Source organism: Heterodontus francisci, unplaced genomic scaffold (assembly GCF_036365525.1).
Source record: "Heterodontus francisci isolate sHetFra1 unplaced genomic scaffold, sHetFra1.hap1 HAP1_SCAFFOLD_971, whole genome shotgun sequence".
Classification (NCBI taxonomy): domain Eukaryota; kingdom Metazoa; phylum Chordata; class Chondrichthyes; order Heterodontiformes; family Heterodontidae; genus Heterodontus; species Heterodontus francisci.
In genome coordinates, this window is record NW_027140948.1 from 57,989 (window position 1) to 82,599 (window position 24,611).

The following is a 24,611-nucleotide window of genomic DNA, read 5'->3' on the forward strand; positions in this document are numbered from 1 at the left end:
GAGAATTTGCATGATCAATGAGTTCTCAGCCCAACTAGAAAAGAAGCATTGCTGGATCTGGTGCTGGGAAATGAGGTGGGTCAAGTGGCCCGCCGGGATGGGGGATGGGGTTATTTTACACTCTTCCCCACAGCAGGTTGCCTCCACTACCTTTCCGCCTCCGCCAAGATTAAGTCCAGGGTAGGAAGACGTGTGAACGGCCTTCCCTCCCCGCCGGAAATTGAGGCCCTTAACTGGGCAATTAATGCCCAATTAAGGGCCTCACCTGCTGCTGCTGCAATTAGCCAAGCAGTGGGTGGCTCTGTCACCACATGGGAAGCATGGCACGATAAACTGTGCAGGTTACTTCCCAGCCCGCTGTGCCCTACCCTTTCTGCTAAACCCCACACCGCGGCTCTCACTCCGCAATATCCTCCAACCCTAACCTAACTGTGGCCTGGATCCAGCAACGCTCCTGGGCCTCAGGTAGGTCCTCCACTGATAGCAGCCACCACCTCTGCTGCTCATTAAAGAGCTGCTGGCATTTGATTGGCTAGCAGCTCTCTGAGGGCGGGACCTCTGTCTCCAGGGTCCTTGATCCCATGGAAGGCCAGCCACTGTCCACTTAAGCGCCTAATTAGCACTAAAGTCATCGGGCCTTCCACAGAAGAGGTGACATGAGGGTTTGGCATCGCTTTTTCCGGACACTGAGACCCCCGTCACCATAAAATCCCAGCCCAAGTATCTGTTGGGGTGCACTTAGGTAAGAGTGATCATACCATAAGGTTTAGACTAGTAACGTAGAAAAGCAAGGAACAAAATAAGGTAGAATGCCTCGATTGGAAGGAGGCTAATTTCAATGCGATGAGAAGGGATCTAGCCAGGGTAGAATGTAACCAAAGACTGACAGGAAGAGCTGTATTGGAACAATGGGTGATCTTTAAGCAAGAGATGCTTCAGATACAGGCTAGGAACATCCCAACAAAGGTGAAAGGTGGAGGAGCCAAAAACAGGGCTCCTTGGTTTACAAGAGAGATAGAGATGATGATGAAATAAAAAAAGAGGGTGTTTGATGTATGTCAGGTGACCTCTCATCAAGTGAGAACCAGGTCATTTACAATAGGTTGAGAGGGGAAGTGAAGAGGAAAATAAGACTGGCAAAGAGATAATATAAAAATAGAATGGCAGTCAACATAAAAGGGAACCCAAAGATCTTCTACTGGCATGTAAACAGTAAGAGGAGGAGTGGGGCTTGTTTGGGGCAGAGAGGATAGTATATGCTTAGATGTACTGGGCAAGGCTAATATACTTAATGAGTACTTTGTATCAGTGTTCACTAAGGAAATGGAGCCTGACAAAATATCAGTAGAAGCAGAGAAACTAGAGGCAATGGATCAGGTAAAAATTGAGAGGGGGGAGGTACTGAAAAGGCTGGTTATGCTTAGGGTAGATAAGTCACCTGGTCTGGATGGCTTGTAGCCCAGGTTGCTGAAGGAAGTGGGGATGGAGATAGCGGAAGGGCTTGTCAAAGTTCCCTGAACCCAATCTTCCCTGGAAACGGGGGAAGTGCCAGAGATTTGGAGAGTGACAAATGTAACACTCTCATTCAAGAAAGGGTGTATGGACAGTCCTAGCAACTACAGGCCAGTTAGTTTAACATCAGTGGTGGGTAAGGTTTTAGAAACAATAATCAGGGAAAATAATAAACAGACACTTGGTGAGATTTGAGTTAATTAAGGGTGGCCAACATGGATTTGTAAAAGACAGATCATGTTTGACTAATCTAATTGACTTTTATGATGAAGGAACAGAGAAGGTTGATGAAGGGAATGCGGTGGATGTTGTTTACATGAATTTTAAGAAAGTGTTTGATGAGATACCACATAAAAGGCTGGTTAACAAAGTCGAGACACATGGACTAGGAGGGCCTGTGTCCAATTGCATAAAGAATTGACTTAAGGACAGAAAACAACGAGTGGTAGTCAATGATTGTTTTTCAGACTTGAGGATGGTAGACAGTGGTGTTCCCCAAGGGTCAGTGCTAGGAACACTGATTTTTTGCGATATATAAATGACTTGGATCTTGGAATACAGAATAATGATACCAGACTTGGAGGTGTGGCAAACAGTGAGGATGATATGAACCGCCTGTAACAGGACATAGACAGGCAAACAGAATGGGCAGACAATTAGCAGAGGGAATTTAATACTGACAAGTGTGAGATGATGCATTTTGGCAGAAGAAATAGAAGAGGCAATATATACTTAATGACATTGTTCTGTAGAGGGACTGGATTGCTCTACAGAGAGCCAGCATGGACTCAATGGGCCAAATGGCCTCCTTCTGTGCTGCAATGACTCTATAACTCTGTGACATGCACTTGTACACTCCCACACTTGTACACTCCCACCCAGACTCGCATTCTTACATCTGCACATTCATCCTCACACTCACTGTCACTCACCCACATGGTCGCACAAACTCACTCGGGTACACACTCACACTCAGCCCAGATGGATGATGGGTTAGTGATTGGGATGAGGAGTTTGCCTGGTTGTTTCCTCACTGAGCCTGGGCTGTTGAGCTGAGCAGTGTCTTTGATGCTGTCACTCAGACTCTGGACTGAGACACACTTGCTGCTTTACTCGATAATAAAGCTATGCTCCGAGTCCTGAGACGCTCCTGTTCCGTGTTACCTTAGCAATGTGTTTGTCTGCTCCTTTCAGATCTACCGGCGATGCTGGCTCATCTTTAAGAAATCATCCAGCAAAGGGCCCCGGAGGCTCGAGAAATATCCCGATGAGAAATCAGCCAACCTCAAAGGGAGCCCCAAGGTAAGGGCATGGACCCCTGGGAAATGCACATCATAGCTCCCTCTCATTGGCTGTCCCACAAACCCTCCCACTGACCCCCCATTAACCCCCTCCCACTGACCTTCCCACTGACCCCCCATTAACCCCCTCCCATTGACCCTCTCACTGACCCTCCCATTGACCCTCCCATTGTCCATCCCATTGTCCATCCCATTGACCCTCCCACTGACCCTCCCACTGACCCCCCATTAACCCCCTCCCACAAAGCCTCCCACTGATGCCCCCATTAACCCCCTCCCACTGACCCTCCCATTGACCCTCCCATTGTCCCTCCCATTGACCCTCCCATTGACCCTCCCACTGACCCTCCCATTGACCCTCTCACTGACCCTCCCATTGTCCCTCCTACTAACTCGCCCATTAACCCCCTCCCACTGACCCTCCCATTGACCCTCCCATTGACCCTCTCACTGACCCTCCCACTGACCCCCCATTAACCCCCTCCCACAAAGCCTCCCACTGATGCCCCCATTAACCCCCTCCCATTGACCCTCCCATTGACCCTCCCACTGACCCTCCCATTGACCCTCTCACTGACCCTCCCATTGTCCCTCCTACTAACTCGCCCATTAACCCCCTCCCACTGACCCTCCCATTGACCCTCCCATTGACCCTCTCACTGACCCTCCCATTGTCTCTTCCACTGAACCCCCCACTGACCCTCCCATTGACCCTCTCACTGACCCTCTCACTGACCCTCCCATTGTCCCTCCCACTGACCCTCCCATTGACCCTCTCACTGACCCTCCCATTGTCCCTCCTACTAACTCGCCCATTAACCCCCTCCCACTGACCCTCCCATTGACCCTCCCATTGACCCTCTCACTGACCCTCCCATTGTCCCTCCCACTGACTCGCCCATTAACTCTCTCCCACTGACCCTCCCACTGACCCTCCCATTGTCCCTCCCACTGAGTCACCCATTAACCTCCTCCCACTGAGCCTCCCATTGACCTTCCACTGACCCTCCCATTGGCTCACCCACTGACCCTCCCACTGACCCTCCCATTGTCCTTCCCACTGACTCTCCCATTAACTCCCTCCCACTGACTCTCCCATTGTCTCTCCCACTGACTCGCCCATTAACCCCCTCCCACTGACCCTCCCACTGACCCTCCCACTGACCCTCCCATTGACCCTCTCACTGACCCTCCCATTGTCCTTCCCACTGACTCTCCCATTGTCTCTCCCACTGACTCTCCCATTGTCTCTCCCACTGACTCGCCCATTAACCCCCTCCCACTGACCCTCCCACTGACCCTCCCACTGACCCTCCCACTGACCCTCCCATTGACCCTCTCACTGACCCTCCCATTGTCCTTCCCACTGACTCTCCCATTGTCTCTCCCACTGACTCGCCCATTAACCCCCTCCCACTGACCCTCCCACTGACCCTCCCACTGACCCTCCCACTGACCCTCCCATTGACCCTCTCACTGACCCTCCCATTGTCCCTCCCACTGACTCGCCCATTAACCTCCTCCCAATGAGCCTCCCATTGACCCTCCTATTGACCCTCCCATTATCCCTCCCACTGACCCTCCAATTGTCCCTCCCACTGACTCTCCCATTAACCCCCTCCTACTGACCCTTCCACTGACCCTCCCATTGACCCTCTCACTGACCCTCCCATTGTCCCTCCCACCGACCCTCCCATTGACCCTCTCACTGACCCTCCCATTGTCCCTCCCACTGACTCGCCCATTAACCCCCTCCCACTGACCCTCCCATTGACCCTCTCACTGACCCTCCCATTGTCCCTCCCACTGACCCTCCCATTAACCCCCTCGCATTGACCCCCTATGACCCCCTCTTCCACTGACCCCCTCTCCCATTGACCCCCCTCTTCCACTGACCCCCTCTCCTCCTCTGATACTCTCCCACAGTACCCCTCCCACTGATCCTCCCATTGACCCCATCATTGACCTCCTCCCACTGCCCCCCCACCGATGCTCCACCCACTGACCCATCTGTCCCAGAGACACCTTCCTGAGATTGCCCACTCCCACTTAGCCCTCCCTCCTACTGACCCTTTCTTCCCACTGATCACTCCCACTGACTGCTCCCTCCCACTGACCCCCTCCCACTGTCCCGTTCTTTGAACACATTCCACTCCACCTCCAACCCTCTGCTCCCATTATCCCTCCTCTGCCACTCCCAGACACCCCTCTACCTCTCGTCCCACTGCCCCTCACACTAGCTCATCCAACTGACCCCCACAATGTTCCCTCGCAAAGACCCTGCCAGCTGGCCATCTCACTGACCCCTCCGACAGTCCCTCCTTTCTATCTCTCTGCCTATCTGTCTTTCTCACTGTTTCGCTCTCTCACTCTCTCTCCTTCTGTATTTTACTCTCTCTCTCCTTCTCCCTCTGCCTCTCTCTCATCTCTCTCTATGTCCCTTTGTCTCTCTCACTGTCTCTCTCTTTGTGTCTCTCTCTCTCTTTGTATCTCTTTCTCCATCTGTCTGCCCCTCTCTCTCGCTGTGACTCCCTCTTTGTCTATCGCATTGTCTCTCTCTGTCTCTGTCTGTCTCTCTCTCAATTCCTCTCTTTCTCTCACTGTCCATTTCTCACTCTCTCACTGTCGCTCACTGTCTCTCTCCCTCTCTGTCTCTCCTTCTCCCTCTTTGTCTTTCTCATTGCCTCTCTCTCTGTTTCTCTCTCTATCTCTCTCACTATCTCTTGCACTCTCTTTCTCTTTCTCTTTCTGTCTCACTCTCTCACTATCCCTTATTTTCACTCTCTCTCTCTCTCACACTGTGTCTCTTTCTCCATTTCTCTGTCTCTCTTTCTGTCCCTGTCTCTCACTGTGTCTCATTCTCCATCTCTCTGTCTCTCTCTCATTGTCTCTATCTGTTTCTCTCTCTGTCTCTCACTGTTTCTCTCTCTCCCTGTCTTTCTCTCTGTCCCTCTCTCTCACTCTCTCTTGTTCTGTTTCATTCTGTCTCTCTCTTTCTCTTTCATTCTCACTGTCAAAGACAAGGTTGAAGCATTTGCAGCCATCTTCAGCCAGAAATGCTGAGTGGATGATCCATCTCGGCCTCTTCCTGAGGTCCCCACAGATGCCAGACTTCAGCCAATTTGATTCACTCCGTGTGATATCAAGAAATGACTGAAGGCACTGGATACTGCAAAAGCTATGGGCCCTGACAACATTCCGGCAATAGTACTGAAGACCTGTGCTCCAGAACTAGCCGTGCCCCTAGCCAAGCTGTTCCAGTACAGCTACAACACTGGCATCTACCTGACAATGTGGAAAATTGACCAGATATGTCCTGTACACAAAAAGCAGGACAGATCCAACCCGGACAATTATCGCCCATTCAGCCTACTCTCAATCATCAGCAAAGTGAAGAAAGGTGTTTTCGACAGTGCTATCAAGCATCACTAGCTCAGCAATAACTGATACTCAGTTTGGGTTCCGCCAGGGCTACTCAGCTCCTGACCTCATTACAGCCTTGGTCCAAACATGGACAAAAGAGACAAACTCCAGAAGTGAGGTGAGAGTGACTGCACTTGACATCAAGGCAGCATTTGACCAAGTATGGCATCAAGGAGCCCTAGCAGAACTGGAGTCAATGGGAATCAGGGGGAAACTCTCCACTGGTTGGAGTTGGACCTAGCACAAAGATGGTTGTGGTTGTTGGAGGTCAATCATCTCAGTCCCAGGACATCACTGCAGGGGTTCCTCAGGGTAGTGTCCGAGGCCCAACCATCTTCAGTTGCTTCATCAATGACCTTCCCTCCATCATAAGGTCAGAAGTGGGGATGTTCGCTGATGACTGCGTGATGTTGAGCACCATTCATGATTCCTCAGATACTGAAGCAGTCCGTGTAGAAATGGACAACATTCAGGTTTAGGCTGATAAGAGGCAAGTAACATTTGCACCACACAAGTGCCAGGCAATGACCATCTCCAACAAGAGAGAATCTAACCATCTCCCCTTGACATTCAATGGCATTACCATCGCTGTATCCCCCACTATCAACATCCCAGGGGCTACTATTGACCAGAAACTGAACTGGACCAGCCACATAAATACTGTGGCTACAAGAGCAGGTCAGAGGCTGGGAATCCTGCGGCGAGTAACTCACCTTCTGACTCCCCAAAGCCTGTCCACCATCTACAAGGCACAAGTCAGGAGGGTGATGGAATACTCGCCACTTGCCTGGGTGGGTGCAGCTCCAACAACACTCAAGAAGCTCAGCACCATCCAGGACAAAGCAGCCCGCTTGATTGGCACATAGCCACCAGCCTCAGCATTCATTCCCTCCACTACCGACACACAGTGTACCATATACACGATACACTGCAACAACTGTTGAAATGCAGCAAGACCTGGACAATATCCAGGCTTGGGCTGATAAGTGGCAAGTAACATTCGCGCCACTCAAGAAGCTCGACACCATCCAGGACAAAGCAGCCCGCTTGATTGGCACACCATCTACAAACATTCACTCCCTCCACCTGCACAGTGGCAGCAGTGTGTACCATCTACAAGATGCACTGCAGCAATGCAGCAATGCACCAAGGCTCCTTAGACAGCAGCGTCCAAACCCGCGACCTCTACCAACTAGAAGGACAAGGGCAGCAAATGCATGGGAATATCACCACCTGCAAGTTCCCTTCCAAGTCACACACCATCCGGACTTGGAACTATATCACCGTTCCTTCACTGTCGCTGGGTCAAAATCCTGGAACTCCCTTCCTAACAGCACTGTGGGTGTACCTACCCCACATAGACTGCAGCAGTTCAAGAAGGCAGCTCACCACCACCTGCTCAAGGACAATTAGAGGTGGACAATAAATGCTGGCCTTGCCAGTGACCCCCACATCCCATGAATTTTTAAAAAATGTCCTTCTCTCGCTCCCTGTCTGTCTCTGTGTCTGTGTCTCTCCCTCTGACCTTTCTGACTCTCTCTCTCTGTCCATCTCTCACTGACTCTCTCTCTCTGTCCCTGTCTCTCTCTGTTCCTCTCTCTTTGTCCCCCTCTCTCTGTTCCCCCCCCCCCCCCTCTCACTCTGCCCCTCTCACTCATTGTCTCTCTCTCTGGACCCCTCTCTCTCTCTCGCTCTATCTCCCTCTCACTCACTGTCTATGTCCCTCTCTCTCTGTCGCTCTGTCCCTCTCACTCACTATGTCTCTGTCTCTCTCACTGTGCTGCTCTCTCTGTGTTCAGGTGACAGAGATCAGCAATGTGAAGAACGTGACCCGCTTGCCAAAGGACACCAAGCGGCAGGCAGTGGCTCTCATCTTCACTGACGACACCTCACGCACTTTTACCTGTGACTCAGGTACGATCCAGCAACACTGTGAGTACAACCGACACCGGCTGCTCTGGGGGAGAGGGCATTAGGATAAAGATAAACCCAATTCCCATGATGTACAATTGTAAGTGGGGTAATAATAATTGGAAAAGGAAAAATAAAAACAGGTTTCTTGTGCAATAAAGTAAAGTTTACTCTACCGGAATGTCTTTAACAGTTGCTGCAACCTTTCTGGGGATTTGAGTGATTTGAGATACTTAACCAAGGTTAAACTAAAGGATTTGGCAGAACTGTTGGTGTTAGAGTTAAAATTGGGCACTTGAAAGCAGACATCATTGAAGGAAAAGCCCAACATTTGAAATTGGAAAATCAGAGGGCAGTGCAGTTGAATTCACTAAAATTCAGTTACAAATGAAAAAACTCGAGAAGGAACAGAAATTGAAAAAACTTAAGCTTCAACAGGAAAAAGAAAAAAAAAAACTTAAATTTGAGTTTGAAAAACAATTGACGATGAAAAGGCTTGAAGTGGATGGGAAAGAGAAAGAGAAAGGGAATACCAGATTAGAAAGCTGGAACAAAGTCTTGACTTCAGTGAAATCTCTGGTGGGGAAGAATCTGAGTCCAGCCCAGGACCTAGTGAAAAGCCATTTAAATTTATACAAACTCTTCCTAAATTTGAGGAAAGGGACATAGAGGCATTTTTCACTTCTTTTGAAAAGATAGCCAAACAGATGAAATGGCCAAAGGAAAGCTGGACACTGCTTATGCAAAGCAGGTTGATAGTTAGAGCTCATGAAGTTTATGCCATGCTTTCTGAAGAGGCTTCTGCAGATTATGAGATGGCAAAAAAGGCTATTCTCGCTGTGTATAAGTTAGTCCCTGAAGTTTACTGAGAGAAGTTTTGGAACCTCCGGAGATTGGCGGGGCAGACCTATATAGAATTTGAGAGGGTAGACCAAATAAATTTTAATCATTGGATACGAGCACTAAAGATAAAGTTAGAAGCCACATATGAGAATCTTAGGGAACTAATTTTCCTAAAAGAATTTGAAAAATCACTCCCTTCGTTACTAAGAACCCCTGTAGAGAACCAGAAGGTTTCAACAGCCAGAAAGGTAACAGAAATTGCTGATGATTATGAGCTTGTGTAGAAGCCCAAACCCTTTGTCCGTAACCCCCCAAAACTCGAGAAGGATAGAAGGTGGGAGAGTGAAAGGAATGCAAGTAGCCGGGGACAAGAAGGGACAGCTGGGAAGGTCCCAGGATCTCCTCCTTAGTCCAGAAAGGAAGATGCTGAGGGTGGAAGTGAGGTCCATAATCCTAAATGTTATTATTGTCACAAGGTGGGACATCTTCGTGCAGAATATTGGAAGTTGTGGGGTAAACCCATGGGACTTACTGGGGTACACAAAGCCAGTGCAGAGAAAGGGACCCTGACCAAGAGTACAACAGATCAGGCTGTAACTCTGACTGCAGCTGTAAGGCCAAGTACAAAAACCACTGTGAGTGCAGGGGTTGTGAATAAAATACCTGAGAGTTATAGCAAATTCTTGTCAAAAGGAAAAGTAACTCCTTATCCCTCAAGTGAGGAAGGTAAACCTATAATTATACTTAGGGATACGGGAGTCACCCAAACTCTTTTGCTGGGGAAAGACATAACATTTCCACCAGAGAACGCACTGAATGCTAAAATTTTAGTGAAAGGTATTGGCGGGGAGATCTACTCCTGGGGAATGATTTGGCCACAGCGAAAGTAGTAGTTTCACCAGTAGTCACAGAAAAACCAAGTGAAGTTAAAGAGACAGAACAGTTACAGGAAAAGGTTCCAGGAATATTTCCTTGTGTAGTAAACCGAGCAATGACTAAACAAGTTCAATTGTCGGAGGTAAAATTAGCACCACAGTCAGATAGACGAATATCTGAAACTTTCTTTGGGGATTTGGATAATCCAAAGGAAATGTTTAATAAGTCTTTTCTGATCAAGGCTCAGCAAGCCAATCCAGAGTTAAATAAAGTGGTCAAGAGAATTGGTGAAGTAAATTATTTGATTGACACCCCAGGTTGCTGGAAAAAGAACTGGCTACATCATATCAATATGTTGATACAATATTATCGGGCGGAAGATAAACAAGTACAGCGATGTCAGACAGTAGGGATAGTGAAGGATGAAAGGGACAGTGAGGATGAGGCAGAAAGAGCCCTAGACCATTCTCAAATTGAACCTCCTACTGTCCAGTTAGCTAATACTCAATTGCTAGGAAGATTGGACACGATGCTTCCATATTTAGATGCACTTAAAAGAGTCTGTAGGAACAAGCCAAAATGTACAACCTTAGCCACACATGATGTGGATGTGGGAGATGCTTTTCCTATAAAACAGCATCCTTACCACTTAAGTCCAGAAAAACAGGCCTAGGTAAAACCAGAAATCCAATACACGCTGGAAAACCACTTAATAGAACCCAGTCAAAGCAGCTGGAGTTCACCAGTAGTATTATTGCCTAAACCTGATGGTTCAACCAGACTTTGCATACACTACAAAAAGTTAATGCAGTAACAAAGGCAGACTCCTACCCAATTCCTCGCTTGGAAGACTGTATTGACAGAGTGGGAAGTGCCATGTTTCTTACAAAAATAGATTTGTTAAAGGGATACTGGCAAGTTCCTTTAACACCCTGAGCTAAAGAAATGTCGGCCTTTTGTCACACCCGATAGTCTTTTCTCGTGCCGAATGATGCCATTCAGGTTAAAAAATGTCCCTGCAATCTTTCAGAGACTAATGTAGCCACTGTTCCTAACTGTGTAGTTTACTTTGATGATGTGCTGGTCTATAGTTGCACTTGGAAGGACCATTTGGAACAACTAGAAACTCTGTTCAAAAATTACAATTGGCTAATTCAACCTTGCCAAAGCGAGTCTTAGAAAGAGAGAGTAACCTACCTCGGGCATATTGTAGGGCAAGGACAAGAATTGCCAAGAACCATGAAAGTACAAGCATTAGTGGAGTTCCCTACCCCAACACTGAACGATAAATCACAAGGTTTTTGGGGATGTTTGGTTTCTATCGAAAATTTGTACCAAATTTCAGTACCATAGCTGCTCCACTAACAGATCTGCTACAGAAAAAGAAAGCCAAGGTAGTGTGATCGGGGGAGTGCCAAGCATCTTTTGAGAGGCTGAAAGCCATTTTGATTAATGAACTAGTGTTGGCTGCTCCAAATTTTACGAATCCCTTCAAGGTAGTAATTGCTGCAGTCCTATTACAAGACGCGTTAGGCACAGAAAGGCCAGTGGGATATTATTCCAAAAAGCTAAATCGACACCAAAAAAGATATTCCACAATTGAAGGAAAAACCTGAGGTCTATTATTGTCTCTTAAACATTTTGAAGTCTATGTCCACCACAAATACAGAGAGACACTGATATGTACTAATCATAACCCCCTAACCTTCATTGAAAAATGTAAAAATCAAAATGCCAGACTATCCTAATGGAGTTTACTGTTACAACCTTATATTCGTTTGGTCATACAGAACTTGAGTATTGCTGAAAACAGAGACATTTTGTTGAAGCTTTTCATCTTGCACTCATCAGGACAAATCACAATAATAACCAATGTAAGGGAAAAGCAACAAATTTATACTGTATAAGAAGAGAGTGCTGATTGGTTTGCAAGTGGACTCTGATTGGTAGAGGCATTGCCATGGAGAATGAACCAGTTTATGGTGACTGACAGTTAACTGCCAAGCTTGAAAATTTAAACCAGGCAGCTTGACTTTGATTGGTTAAGACATTGCCCTGAGGAATGAACCAGTGAATGGCTGTCACTTATTTTGTTTAGCTGAAATAGGTGCAATGTGTGTGCATGTTCTTTCTGTCTGCAAAGAACAGGGTCCTGTGTATTAATATATGTAGCTTGCAGTACGCGCAAATGTGCCACACTGCGAGACCTACTGACAATCTTAAATTGGTTGTCATTGTAATTCTTAGCACACTGAGAATTATTTGGCAAATTTTGTCCAATCATGGAATCACATCTAATATTGGACACTGTGCTTTGAGTTTTACAAGTATGGGCTGGTTGGGTACAGCCTGTACCTTGCCTGTTGCGAATAGCAGAAGGGACATGTTGTTTGATACGATCTGCCAGTCTTTGGGACAAATGGCCCATAAACCTAACATCAGACTGGCATTGAAATTCATATATCACATTACTCATTTGTGTGACAGGCAGAGCGTCTTTTTGGCTTGACAGCAGCATCCTGTTAGTGGCAAAAACCATATGTGTTGCTACTGCATAGTAGCAGCGTGAAACAGCTAGCTTCACCTGTTGCTCAAATTTTTGGGATACATTACCCTTCCAGGGTAATTTGAGGTAGACTGGTCAACTTTTTAGGGCGAAAATGACTGCCTTAGGCCCGTTCATAAGTTTGTGCGATATACAGGGAGAAGTTCAATGCCAGTGTGAGGCTAAAGGTAATCTCAATGCCGCCTGAAGAGAATCTCAATGCCGCCTAGGGGGATCTCGGTGGTCTGTCTGCGTGTGCTCGGAGGTTGGACTGTGTGCCAATTTTGGTGCAGCAGGTCTCATTTGCTGTTTTCTTCAGGGGTGGGCAAGTGATCTGCCTGAGTGTTTTTTTGTCTGTAATAGAGCTCTGATCCAAAACAATCCCTTTCTATTTTTTTTCGGTGAACCGGTGAATATGGGTGTGTATGAGTGTGAAGGGGCTAAGATAAAAAAGGGAACTTTTGAAATTTAATGTTGGGATTTTTAAAAATTTGATCTGTGTGTTTATGATTTACTTCATTGCTAGTTAAGAGTTGTTTTATAATAAACTGTTAACTTTGTTGTTCAGTAAAGAAACCTGGTTAGTGTGTTCTATTCTGGGAAAAATAGTGCATCTGATTAACCGTATCGATAAGTGGGAAATTGCTTAAATAATATGTTGTAACCTGTGGAGAAGTGGGACTGGATTAACAGTGCACTCCTTCCGCCTCACTTGTAACATGCTGCACTGCCTCCAGTGCAAGTATATCTTTCCTTAAATGTGGAGACCAAAACTGCACACAGTATTCCAGGTGTGCTCACACCAGATCCCTGTACAATTGTAGCAAGACCTCTTTGTTCTTGTACTCCAAACCCCTTGCAATAAAGGCCTTCCTAATTGCTTGCTGTACTTTCTGTGTCCCTTGTATGAGTACACCCAAGTCTCTCTGAACATCAACATTTAGAAGTTTCACACCTTTTAGAAATATTCTGCTTTTCTATTCTGATGACCAAAGTGAATACATTCACACTTCCCTACATTATAGTCCATCTGGCACCTTGTTCCCCACTCACTTAACCTGTCTATATCTCTGTGCAGCCTCTCTGTGTCCTCCTCACAGCTTACCTTTCCACCTACCTTTGTATCATCAGTAAACCTAGATACATTACTCTCTGTCACTTCATCTCAGTCATTAATATAGATTGTAAGTAGCTGAGACCCCAGCACTTATCCTTGCAGCACTCCACTAGTAACAACCTGACAACTGCATACTCTTTGCTTCCTGTCTGTTAACAAATCCACTACCCATGTTAATATATTACCCCCATCTCCATGAGCCCTTGCATATTAACCTTTGGTGTGCACCTTATCAAATGCCTTTTGGAAATCCAGGTTAACTACACCCACTGAATCACAGAACTGTTTCAATGCAGAAGGTGTACATTTGGCCCATCATGTCTGCACCCGCTCTACAAATGATCGTTTCACCTAGTGCCATTCCCCCGCCTTCTCCCCATAACCATACACATTCTTCCTTTTCATATAACTGTCTACTTCCCTTTTGAATGCTTCAACTGAACCTGCCTCCACCACGTTCTCAGGCAGCGCATTTCAGACCTTAACCACTCCCTGCCTGAAAAAATGTTTCCTCATGTCGAGACCAAGGCGGACCTGCGAGAATACAGGCACCGGCGAGCGGGAGTTCCAGCAGTTTAAAAAAGGCTGCGAGACACCAGGGAAAGAGCGAGACCAAGGCGGACCTGCGAGGAGACAGGCACCGGCAAGCGAGAGTTCCAGCAGTTTAAAAGAGTCTGCGAGACACCAGGGAAAGAGCGAGACCAAGGCGGACCTGCGAGAATACAGGCACCGGTGAGCAGGAGTTCCAGCAGTTTAAAAGAAGCAGACACTCACACATTCTCACAGGGACAACGAGAGAGTTCCATGACTGACGTCACAGTTCAGAAAATGACGCGTTGCAAGGGGAGGCAGCTGATTGGTAAATAGGAACGGTGGGTATTTCTACCCTTTTTTTACTATTTTCAATAGCCGATGTAAAAGTAAAGGTAGGGAATTTAGATTGTAGTAGGTAGTGTTTGGAGTAAAATAAGGCCCCTATCATAATTCGACACTTCCAGTGTCCCTGGCGACCATGTGTGCAGGAAGTGTGTCCAGCTGCAGCTACTGGCTGACCACATTGCGCAGCTGGAGCTGCAGGTGGACTCACTGTGGAGCATCCGCGATGCTGAGGGCAGCATGGATAGCACGTTTAGTGAGGTGGTCACACTGCAGGTAATGGCTGCACAGGCAGAAAAGGGATAGGTGACGACCAGGCGGAGTAGTAGGCGCAGGCAGGTAGTGCAGGAGTCCCCTGTGGCCATCCCCCTCTCAAACAGTTATACCGCTTTGGATACTGTTGGGGGGGATGACCTCCCAGGGGAAAGCAGCAACAGCCAAGCTCGTGGCACCACAGATGGCTTTGCTACACAGGAGCGGATGAAAAAGAATGGGAGAGCCTTACTGATAGGGGATTCAGTTGTAAGGGGAACAGACAGGCGTTTCTGTCACTGTAAACAAGACTCTAGGATGGTATGTTGCCTCCCTGGTGCTCGGGTCAAGGATGTCTCGGGACGGCTGCAGGACATTCTGAAGGGACAGGGTGAACAGCCAGAGGTCGTGGTACACAATGACATAGGTAGAAAGAGGGATGAGGCCCTGCAACAAGAATTTAGGGAGCTAGGTAGCAGATTAAAAAGCAGGACCTCAAAGGTTGTAATCAGTGGATTACTCCCAGTGCCATGTGCTAGTGAGAATAGGAATAGGAGGATGGAGCAGATGAATGCGTGGCTGAGGAGATGGTGCAGGAGGGAGGGCTTTAGGTTCCTGGATCACTGGGTCTATTTCTAGCAAAGGTGGGACCTGTACAATTTGGACAGGTTGTACCTGAACCGGAATGGGACCAACATCCTTGCTGGGAGGTTTGCTAATGCTGTTGGGGGGGGGGGGTTAAGCTAATTTGGCAGGGGGATGGGATACAGAGTGAAGGTACAGTAGGGGCTGAGGCACAGTCAAATATAGAAGAGAAACTGAGTCAGTCTGGAAGGCAGAACAAATACAGACCTGTTAAGGCACAAGTGAAAAATGCAAGGCTGGATTGCATCTATTTTAACGCAAGGAGTCTTACTAGTAAGGCAGCTGAATTGAGGGCGTTGATTAGCACATGGGAATATGATATTATTGCTATCACAGAGACATGGTTGAGGGAGGGGCAGGACTGGCAGCTCAATATTCCAGGGTATAGAATCTTCAGGTGTGACAGGGGAGGGGGTAAAAGAGGAGGTGGCATTGGACTGTTGAACAAGGAGTCAATTACTGTAGTAAGGAGGGATGATATCTTAGAAGGTTCCTCAAATGAGGCCATATGGGTAGAATTTAAAAACAAAAAGGGGGCAATCGCTTGGCTGGGAGTGTACTACAGTCTCTTTATCTGAGGAAGGATGTTCTTGCTATAGAGGAAGTGCAACGAAGGTTTACCAGACAGATTCCTGGGATGGTGGGACTGACATATTGGGAGAGATTGAGTCGGTTAGGATTATATTCACTGGAGTTCAGAAGAGTGAGGGGGGATCTCATAGAAACCTATAAAATTCTAACAGGACTTGACAGGGTAGATACAGGAAGGATGTTCCCGATGGTGGGGGAGTCCAGAACCAGGGGTCATAGTCTAAGGATACGGGGTAAACCTTTCAGGACTGAGATGAGGAGAAATTACTTCACCCAGAGAGTGGTGAGCCTATGGAATTCACTACCACAGAAAGCAGTTGAGGCCAAAACATTGTATGTTTTCAAGAAGGAGTTAGATATAGCTCTTGGGTCTAAAGGGATCACAGGGTATGGGGACAAAACGGGAACAGGTTACTGAGTTGGATGATCAGCCATGCTCAAGAAAACGAACATCATGGGACAGGACATCAGAAATGCTCCATCTATCAATATTGGCGATCATGCTCTGGAAGTGGTTCAAGAGTTCACCTAGCTAGGCTCAACTATCACCTGTAACATGTCTCGATGCAGAAATCAACAAACACATGGGAAAGGCTTCCACTGCTATGTCCAGACTGGCCAAGAGAGTGTGGGAAAATGGCACACTGACACGGAACACAAAAATCCGAGCGTATCAAGCCTGTGTCCTCAGTACCTTGCTCTACAGCAGCAAGGCCTGGACAACGTATGTCAGCCAAGAGCGACGTCTCAATTCATTCCATCTTCGCTGCCTTTGGAGAATCCTTGGCATCAGGTGGCAGGACCGTATTTCCAACACAGAAGTCCTCGAGGCGGCCAACATCCCCAGCATATACACCCTACTGAGCCAGCGGCGCTTGAGATGGCTTGGCCATGTGAGCCGCATGGAAGATGGCAGGATCCCCAAGGACACATTGTACAGCGAGCTCGTCACTGGTATCAGACCCACCGGCCGTCCATGTCGCCGCTTTAAAGACGTCTGCAAACGCGACATGAAGTCCTGTGACATTGATCACAAGTCGTGGGAGTCAGTTGCCAGTGATGGCCAGAGCTGGTGGACAGCCATAAAGGCGGGGCTAAAGAGTGGCGAGTCGAAGAGACTTAGCAGCTGGCAGGAAAAAAGACAGAGGCGCAAGGGGAGAGCCAACTGTGAAACAGCCCCGGCAAACAATTTTATCTGCAGCACCTGTGGAAGAGTCTGTCACTCTAGAATTGGCCTTTATAGCCACTCCAGGTGCTGCTCCACAAACCACTGACCACCTCCAGGCGCTTACCCATTGTCTCTCGAGACAAGGAGGCCGAAGAAGAAGATCAGCTATGATCATAATGAATGGCGGAGCAGGTTCGAAGGGCCAAACGGCCTACTCCTGCTCCCATTTTCTATGTTTCTACAGTCAGGGAGAGATAGAGGAGCAGATATGTAGGCAAATCTCAGGGAGGTGTAAAAATAATAGGGTAATAATAGTTGGGGATTTTAACTTGCCCAATATCAATGGGATGGTCTTAGTGCAAAAGGCTTAAAGAGGGCGTAATTCTTAAAATGCATACAGGAGAGCTTTTTGAGCCAATATGTAGAAGGTCCTACAAGAGAAGGGGCAGTACTGGACCTAATCCTAGGGAATGAAGCCAGACAAGTGGTAGAAGTATCAGTGGGGGAGCATTTCGGGGATAGTGACCATAACTCTGTAAGATTTAAGGTAGTTATGGAAAAGGACAAAGATGGACCAGAAATAAAGATACTGAATTGGGGGAAGGCCGATTTTAAGATGAGAATCTGGCTAAAGTGGACCTGGAGCAGCTACTTGTAGGAAGGTCTGCATCAGATCAGCGGGAGTCATTCAAAGAGGAAATAGTAAGAGTTCAGAGCCAACATGTTCCCGTTAAGGTGAAGGGTAGGACCAACAAGTCCAGGGAACCCTGGATGTCAAGGGATATAGAGGATTGGATCAGGGGAAAAAAGGAGGCTTCTGGTAGATTCAGAGTGCTGAAAACAGTGGAGGCACTAGAGGAGTATAGAAAGTGTAGGGGGTTACTTAAAATAGTAATGAGGAGCGAAGAGGGGACATGAAAAAATACTGGTGGGCAAGATAAAGGAAAATCCTAAAGCATTTTATCAGTATATTAAGGACAAGAGGATAACCAGGGAAAGAGCAGGGCCCATTAGGGACCAAAGTGGCAATCTGTGTGTGGAGTCAGAGATCATAGGTGAGGTTTTAAATGATTACTTTTCATCTGTGTTCACTATGGAGAGGGACGATGTAGGTGTAGAGATCAGGGAGGGGGGTTGTGATATACCTGAACATATTAGCATTGAAAGAGAGGAAGTATTAGCTGTTTTAGCGGGCTTAAAAGTGGATCACTCCCGAGGCTCAGATGAGATGTATCCCAGGCTGTTATGTGAGGCAAGGGAGGAGATTGCAGGGCCTCTGACACAAATTTTCAAATCCTCTCTTGCCACAGGAGAGGTACCAGAGGACTGGAGGACAGCGAATGTGGTACCATTATTTAAGAAGGGTAACAGGGAAAAACCAGGTAATTACAGGCCGGTGAGTCTAACATCAGTGGTCGGGAAACTATTGGAAAATGTTCTGAGGGACAGGATTAATCTCCACTTGGAGAGGCAGGGATTAATAGGGATAGTCAGCATTTCTTTGTCAGGGGGAGATCGTGTCTAACAAACTTGATTGAATTTTTCAAGGAGGTGACATATTGTTTAGATGAGGGTAAAGCAGTTGACATAGTCTACATGGACTTCAGTAAGGCTTTTGATAAGGTCCCCCAAGGGAGATTGGTTAAGAAGGTAAGAGCCCATGAGATCCAGGGCAATTTGGCAAATTGGATTCAAAATTGGCTGAGTGGCAGGAGGCAGAGGGTGATGGTTGAGGGTTCTTTTTGCGAGTGGAAGCCTGTGACCAGTGGTGTACTGCAGGGGCCGTTGCTGGGACCCTTGCTGTTTGTAGTCTACATTAATGATTTAGACATGAATATAGGAGGTATGATCAGTAAGTTCGTGACACGAAAATTTGTGGTGTCGGAAATAGTGAAGAGGAAAGCCTTAAATTACAGGACGATATAGATGGGCTGGTAAGATGGGCAGAGCAGTGGCAAATGGAATTTAATCCTCAGAAGTGTGAGGTGATGCATTTTGGGAGGACTAACAAGTCAAGGGAATATACAATGGATGGTAGGACTTAAAGAAAGTACCCCGTGAGAGTCACTGCCTATGGAAATGTACCCAGTGAAAGTCAGTGTGTGGGGAACTGTACCCCAATGAGAGTCAGTGTGTGGGGAACTGTACCCCAATGAGAGTCAGTGTGTGCGGAACTGTACCCCAATGAGAGTCAGTGTGTGTGGAACAGTACCCCAATGAGAGTCAGTGTGTGGGGAACTGTACCCCAATGAGAGTCAGTGTGTGGGGAACTGTACCCCAATGAGAGTCAGTGTGTGGGGAACTGTACCCCAATGAGAGTCAGTGTGTGCGGAACTGTACCCCAATGAGAGTCAGTGTGTGGGGAACAGTACCCCAATGAGAGTCAGTGTGTGGGGAACTGTACCCCAATGAGAGTAAGTGTGTGCGGAACTGTACCCCAATGAGAGTCACTGTCTATGGAGCTGCACCCCAATGAGAGTCAGTGTCTGTGGAACTGTACCCCTGTGAGAGTCACTGCCTGTGTAACTGTACCCCAGTGAGATTCAGTGTCTGTGGAACTGTACCCCACTGAGAGTACTGTCTATTGAACTGTACCGCAGTGAGAGTCACTGCCTGTGGAATTGTACCCCAGTGAGAGTCAGTGTCTGTGGAACTGTACCCTGTGAGAGTCAGTATGTGTGGAACTGTACCCTGTGAGAGTCAGTGTCTGTGGAACTGTACCCCAGTGAGAGTCAGTGTGTGGGGAACTGTACCCCAGTGAGAGTCACTGTCTATGGAGCTGCACCCCAATGAGAGTCAGTGTCTGTGGAACTGTACCCCTGTGAGAGTCACTGCCTGTGTAACTGTACTCCAGTGAGATTCATGTCTGTGGAACTATATTTCATTGAGAGCCAGTGTCTATGGAACTGTAACTCCAGTGAGAGTCAGTGTCTCTGGAAATCTGCCCCACTGATACTCAATGCTTTGGAACTGCATCCCAGAGAGAGTCATTTTCTGTGGAACTGTACCCCAGTGAGAGTCAGTGTCTGTGGAACTGTACCCCAATGAGAGTCAGTGTGTGTGGAACAGTACCCCAGTGATATTCAGTGTCTGTGGAACTGTACTCCAGTGCGAGTCAGTGTCCGTGGAACTGTACCCCGTGAGAGTCAGTGTGTGTGGAATTGTACCCCGTGAGAGTCAGTGTGTGTGGAACAGTACCCCAATGAGAGTCAGTGTGTGTGGAACAGTACCCCAATGAGAGTCAGTGTGTGTGGAATTGTACCCCGTGAGAGTCAGTGTGTGTGGAACAGTACCCCAATGAGAGTCAGTGTGTGTGGAACAGTACCCCAATGAGAGTCAGTGTGTGTGGAACTTTTCCCTAGTGAGAGTCACTGCCTGTGTAACTGTACTCCAGTGAGATTCATGTCTGTGGAAATCTAATCCATTGAGACCCAGTGTCTATGGAACGTTACTCAAGTGAGAGTCAGTGTCTCTGGAAATGTTCCCCACTGGAACTCACTGCTTTGGAACTGTACCCCAGTGAGAGTCAGTGTGTGTGGAACTGTACCCCAGTGATAATCACTGCTTTGGAACTGTACCCCAGTGAGAGTCAGTGTGTGTGGAACTGTACCCCAGTGATACTCACTGCTTTGGAACTGTACCCCAGTGAGAGTCAGTGTGTGTGGAACTGTACCCCAGTGATACTCACTGCTTTGGAACTGTACCCCAGTGAGAGTCATTGGCTGTGGAATTGTACCCCAGTGAGAGTCAGTGTCTGTGGAACTATACCCTGGGAGAGTCAGTGTGTGTAGAACTGTACCCCAGTGAGAGTCAGTGTGTGTGGAACTGTACCCCAGTGAGAGTCAGTGTCTGTGGAACTGTACCCCAGTAAGAATTAGTGTCTATTGAACTGTACCCCAGTGAGAGTCAGTGTCTGTGGAACTGTACCCTGTGAGAGTCAGTGTGTGTGGAACTGTACCTCAGTGAGAGAGAGAGAGTCAGTGGAACTCTACCCCAGTGAAAGTCACTGCCTATGGAACAATACTCCAGTGTGACTCGGATGTGTGGAACTGTACTCCAGTGAGAGTCAGTGTCTCTGGAAATGTGCCCCACTGATACTCATTGCTTTGGAACTGTACCCCAGTGAGATTCAGTGTCTGTGGAACTGTACCCCAGTGAGATTCAGTGTCTGTGGAACTGTACCCCAGTGAGAGTACTGTCTATGGATCTGTACCCCAGTGAGAGTCAGTGTCCGTGGAACTGTACCCCAGTGAGATTCAGTGTCTGTGGAACTGTACCCCAGTGAGAGTACTGTCTATGGATCTGTATCCCAGTGAGAGTCAGTGTCCGTGGAACTGTACCCCGTGAGAGTCACTGTCTATGGATCTATGCCCCAGTGAGAGTCAGTGTCCATGGAACTGTACCTCGTGAGAGTCAGTGCCTGTGTAACTGTAGTCCAGTGAGATTCATGTCTGTGGAACTATATTCCAGTGAGAGTCATTGTCTGTGGAACTGTACCCCAGTGAGAGTCACTGCCTGTGTAACTGTACTCCAGTGAGATTCATGGCTGTGGAACTATATTCCAGTGAGAGTCAGTGTCTCTGGAAATGTGCCCCACTGATACTCACTGCTTTGGAACTGTACCCCATGAGAGTCAGTGTCTGGTGAACTGTACCCCAATGGCAGTCCGTGTCTGTAGAACTGTACCCCACTGAGAGTACTGTCTATTGAACTGGACCGCAGTGAGAGTCACTGCCTGTGGAACTATATCCCAAGAAGTGTCAGTGTGTGTGGAAATGTACCCCAGTGAGAATCATTGTCTATGTCACTGCACCCCAGTGAGAGAGAGGGTCAATGGAACTGTACCCCAGTGAGAGTCAGTGTGTGTGGAATTGTACCCGTGAGAGCCACTGCCTGCGGAACTGTGTTCCAGTGAGATTCAGTGTCTGTGGAACTGTACCGCAGTGAAAGTCAGTGTCTGTAGAACTGTCCCCAGGTGAGAATCAGTGTCTATATAACTGTACCCCAGTGAGAGTCACGGCCTGTGGAACTGTATCCCAGTAAGAGTCAGTGTCTCTGGAAATCTGCCCCACTGATACTCAATGCTTTGGAACTGTATCCCAGAGAGAGTCATTGTCTGTGGAACTGTACCGCAGTGAAAGTCAGTGTCTGTAGAACTGTCCCCAGGTGAGAATCAGTGTCTATATAACTGTACCCCAGTGAGAGTCACGGCCTGTGGAACTGTATCCCAGTAAGAGTCAGTGTCTATGGAACTGTACCTCAGTGAGAGTCACTGTCTATGGAGCTGCACCCCAATGAGAGTCAGTGTCTGTGGAACTGTACCCCTGTGAGATTCATGTCTGTGCAACTCTAATCCATTGAGACCCAGTGTCGATGGAACGTTACTCAAGTGAGAGTCAGTGTCTCTGGAAATGTTCCCCACTGGAACTCACTGCTTTGGAACTGTACCCCAGTGAGAGTCAGTGTGTGTGGAACTGTACCCCAGTGATACTCACTGCTTTGGAACTGTACCCCAGTGAGAGTCATTGTCTGTGGAATTGTACCCCAGTGAGAGTCAGTGTCTGTGGAACTGTACCCTGTGAGAGTCAGTGTGTGTGGAACTGTACCCCAGTGAGAGTCAGTGTCTGTGGAACTGTACCCCGTGATAGTCAGTATGTGTGGAACTGTACCCTGTGAGAGTCAGTGTCTGTGGAACTGTACCCCAGTGAGAGTCAGTGTGTGGGGAACTGTACCCCAGTGAGAGTCACTGTCTATGGAGCTGCACCCCAATGAGAGTCAGTGTCTGTGGAACTGTACCCCTGTGAGAGTCACTGCCTGTGTAACTGTACTCCAGTGAGATTCATGTCTGTGGAACTATATTTCATTGAGAGCCAGTGTCTATGGAACTGTAACTCCAGTGAGAGTCAGTGTCTCTGGAAATCTGCCCCACTGATACTCAATGCTTTGGAACTGTATCCCAGAGAGAGTCATTGTCTGTGGAACTGTACCCCAGTGAGAGTCAGTGTCTGTGGAACTGTACCCCAATGAGAGTCAGTGTGTGTGGAACAGTACCCCAGTGATATTCAGTGTCTGTGGAACTGTACCCCGTGAGAGTCAGTGTGTGTGGAATTGTACCCCGTGAGAGTCAGTGTGTGTGGAACAGTACCCCAATGAGAGTCAGTGTGTGTGGAACAGTACCCCAATAAGAGTCAGTGTGTGTGGAATTGTACCCCGTGAGAGTCAGTGTGTGTGGAACAGTACCCCAATGAGAGTCAGTGTGTGTGGAACAGTACCCCAATGAGAGTCAGTGTGTGTGGAACTTTTCCCTAGTGAGAGTCACTGCCTGTGTAACTGTACTCCAGTGAGATTCATGTCTGTAGAAATCTAATCCATTGAGACCCAGTGTCTATGGAACGTTACTCAAGTGAGAGTCAGTGTCTCTGGAAATGTTCCCCACTGGAACTCACTGCTTTGGAACTGTACCCCAGTGAGAGTCAGTGTGTGTGGAACTGTACCCCAGTGATAATCACTGCTTTGGAACTGTACCCCAGTGAGAGTCAGTGTGTGTGGAACTGTACCCCAGTGATACTCACTGCTTTGGAACTGTACCCCAGTGAGAGTCAGTGTGTGTGGAACTGTACCCCAGTGATACTCACTGCTTTGGAACTGTACCCCAGTGAGAGTCATTGGCTGTGGAATTGTACCCCAGTGAGAGTCAGTGTCTGTGGAACTATACCCTGGGAGAGTCAGTGTGTGTAGAACTGTACCCCAGTGAGAGTCAGTGTGTGTGGAACTGTACCCCAGTGAGAGTCAGTGTCTGTGGAACTGTACCCCAGTAAGAATTAGTGTCTATTGAACTGTACCCCAGTGAGAGTCAGTGTCTGTGGAACTGTACCCCGTGAGAGTCAGTGTGTGTGGAACTGTACCTCAGTGAGAGAGAGAGAGTCAGTGGAACTCTACCCCAGTGAAAGTCACTGCCTATGGAACAATACTCCAGTGTGACTCGGATGTGTGGAACTGTACTCCAGTGAGAGTCAGTGTCTCTGGAAATGTGCCCCACTGATACTCATTGCTTTGGAACTGTACCCCAGTGAGATTCAGTGTCTGTGGAACTGTACCCCAGTGAGATTCAGTGTCTGTGGAACTGTACCCCAGTGAGAGTACTGTCTATGGATCTGTACCCCAGTGAGAGTCAGTGTCCGTGGAACTGTACCCCAGTGAGATTCAGTGTCTGTGGAACTGTACCCCAGTGAGAGTACTGTCTATGGATCTGTATCCCAGTGAGAGTCAGTGTCCGTGGAACTGTACCCTGTGAGAGTCACTGTCTATGGATCTATGCCCCAGTGAGAGTCAGTGTCCATGGAACTGTACCTCATGAGAGTCAGTGCCTGTGTAACTGTAGTCCAGTGAGATTCATGTCTGTGGAACTATATTCCAGTGAGAGTCATTGTCTGTGGAACTGTACCCCAGTGAGAGTCACTGCCTGTGTCACTGTACTCCAGTGAGATTCATGGCTGTGGAACTATATTCCAGTGAGAGTCAGTGTCTCTGGAAATGTGCCCCACTGATACT

The 24,611-nt window shown here is 47.8% G+C and overlaps 1 protein-coding gene across 1 annotated transcript in view; it reads left to right on the forward strand.

Moving 5' to 3' along the window:
- Positions 1-1,323: 1,323 nt before the first annotated feature.
- The window catches only part of LOC137361469 (docking protein 4-like), a gene marked incomplete at its 3' end in the record, with an annotated part of 169,139 nt that continues 145,851 nt past the window's right edge, over positions 1,324-24,611 (forward strand). The window contains exons 1-3 of the mRNA XM_068026336.1: positions 1,324-1,377; positions 2,707-2,814; positions 8,036-8,150. Of these exons, the coding sequence (XP_067882437.1) occupies positions 1,324-1,377; positions 2,707-2,814; positions 8,036-8,150 (277 nt within the window). The remainder of the gene's footprint in view (positions 1,378-2,706; positions 2,815-8,035; positions 8,151-24,611) is intronic.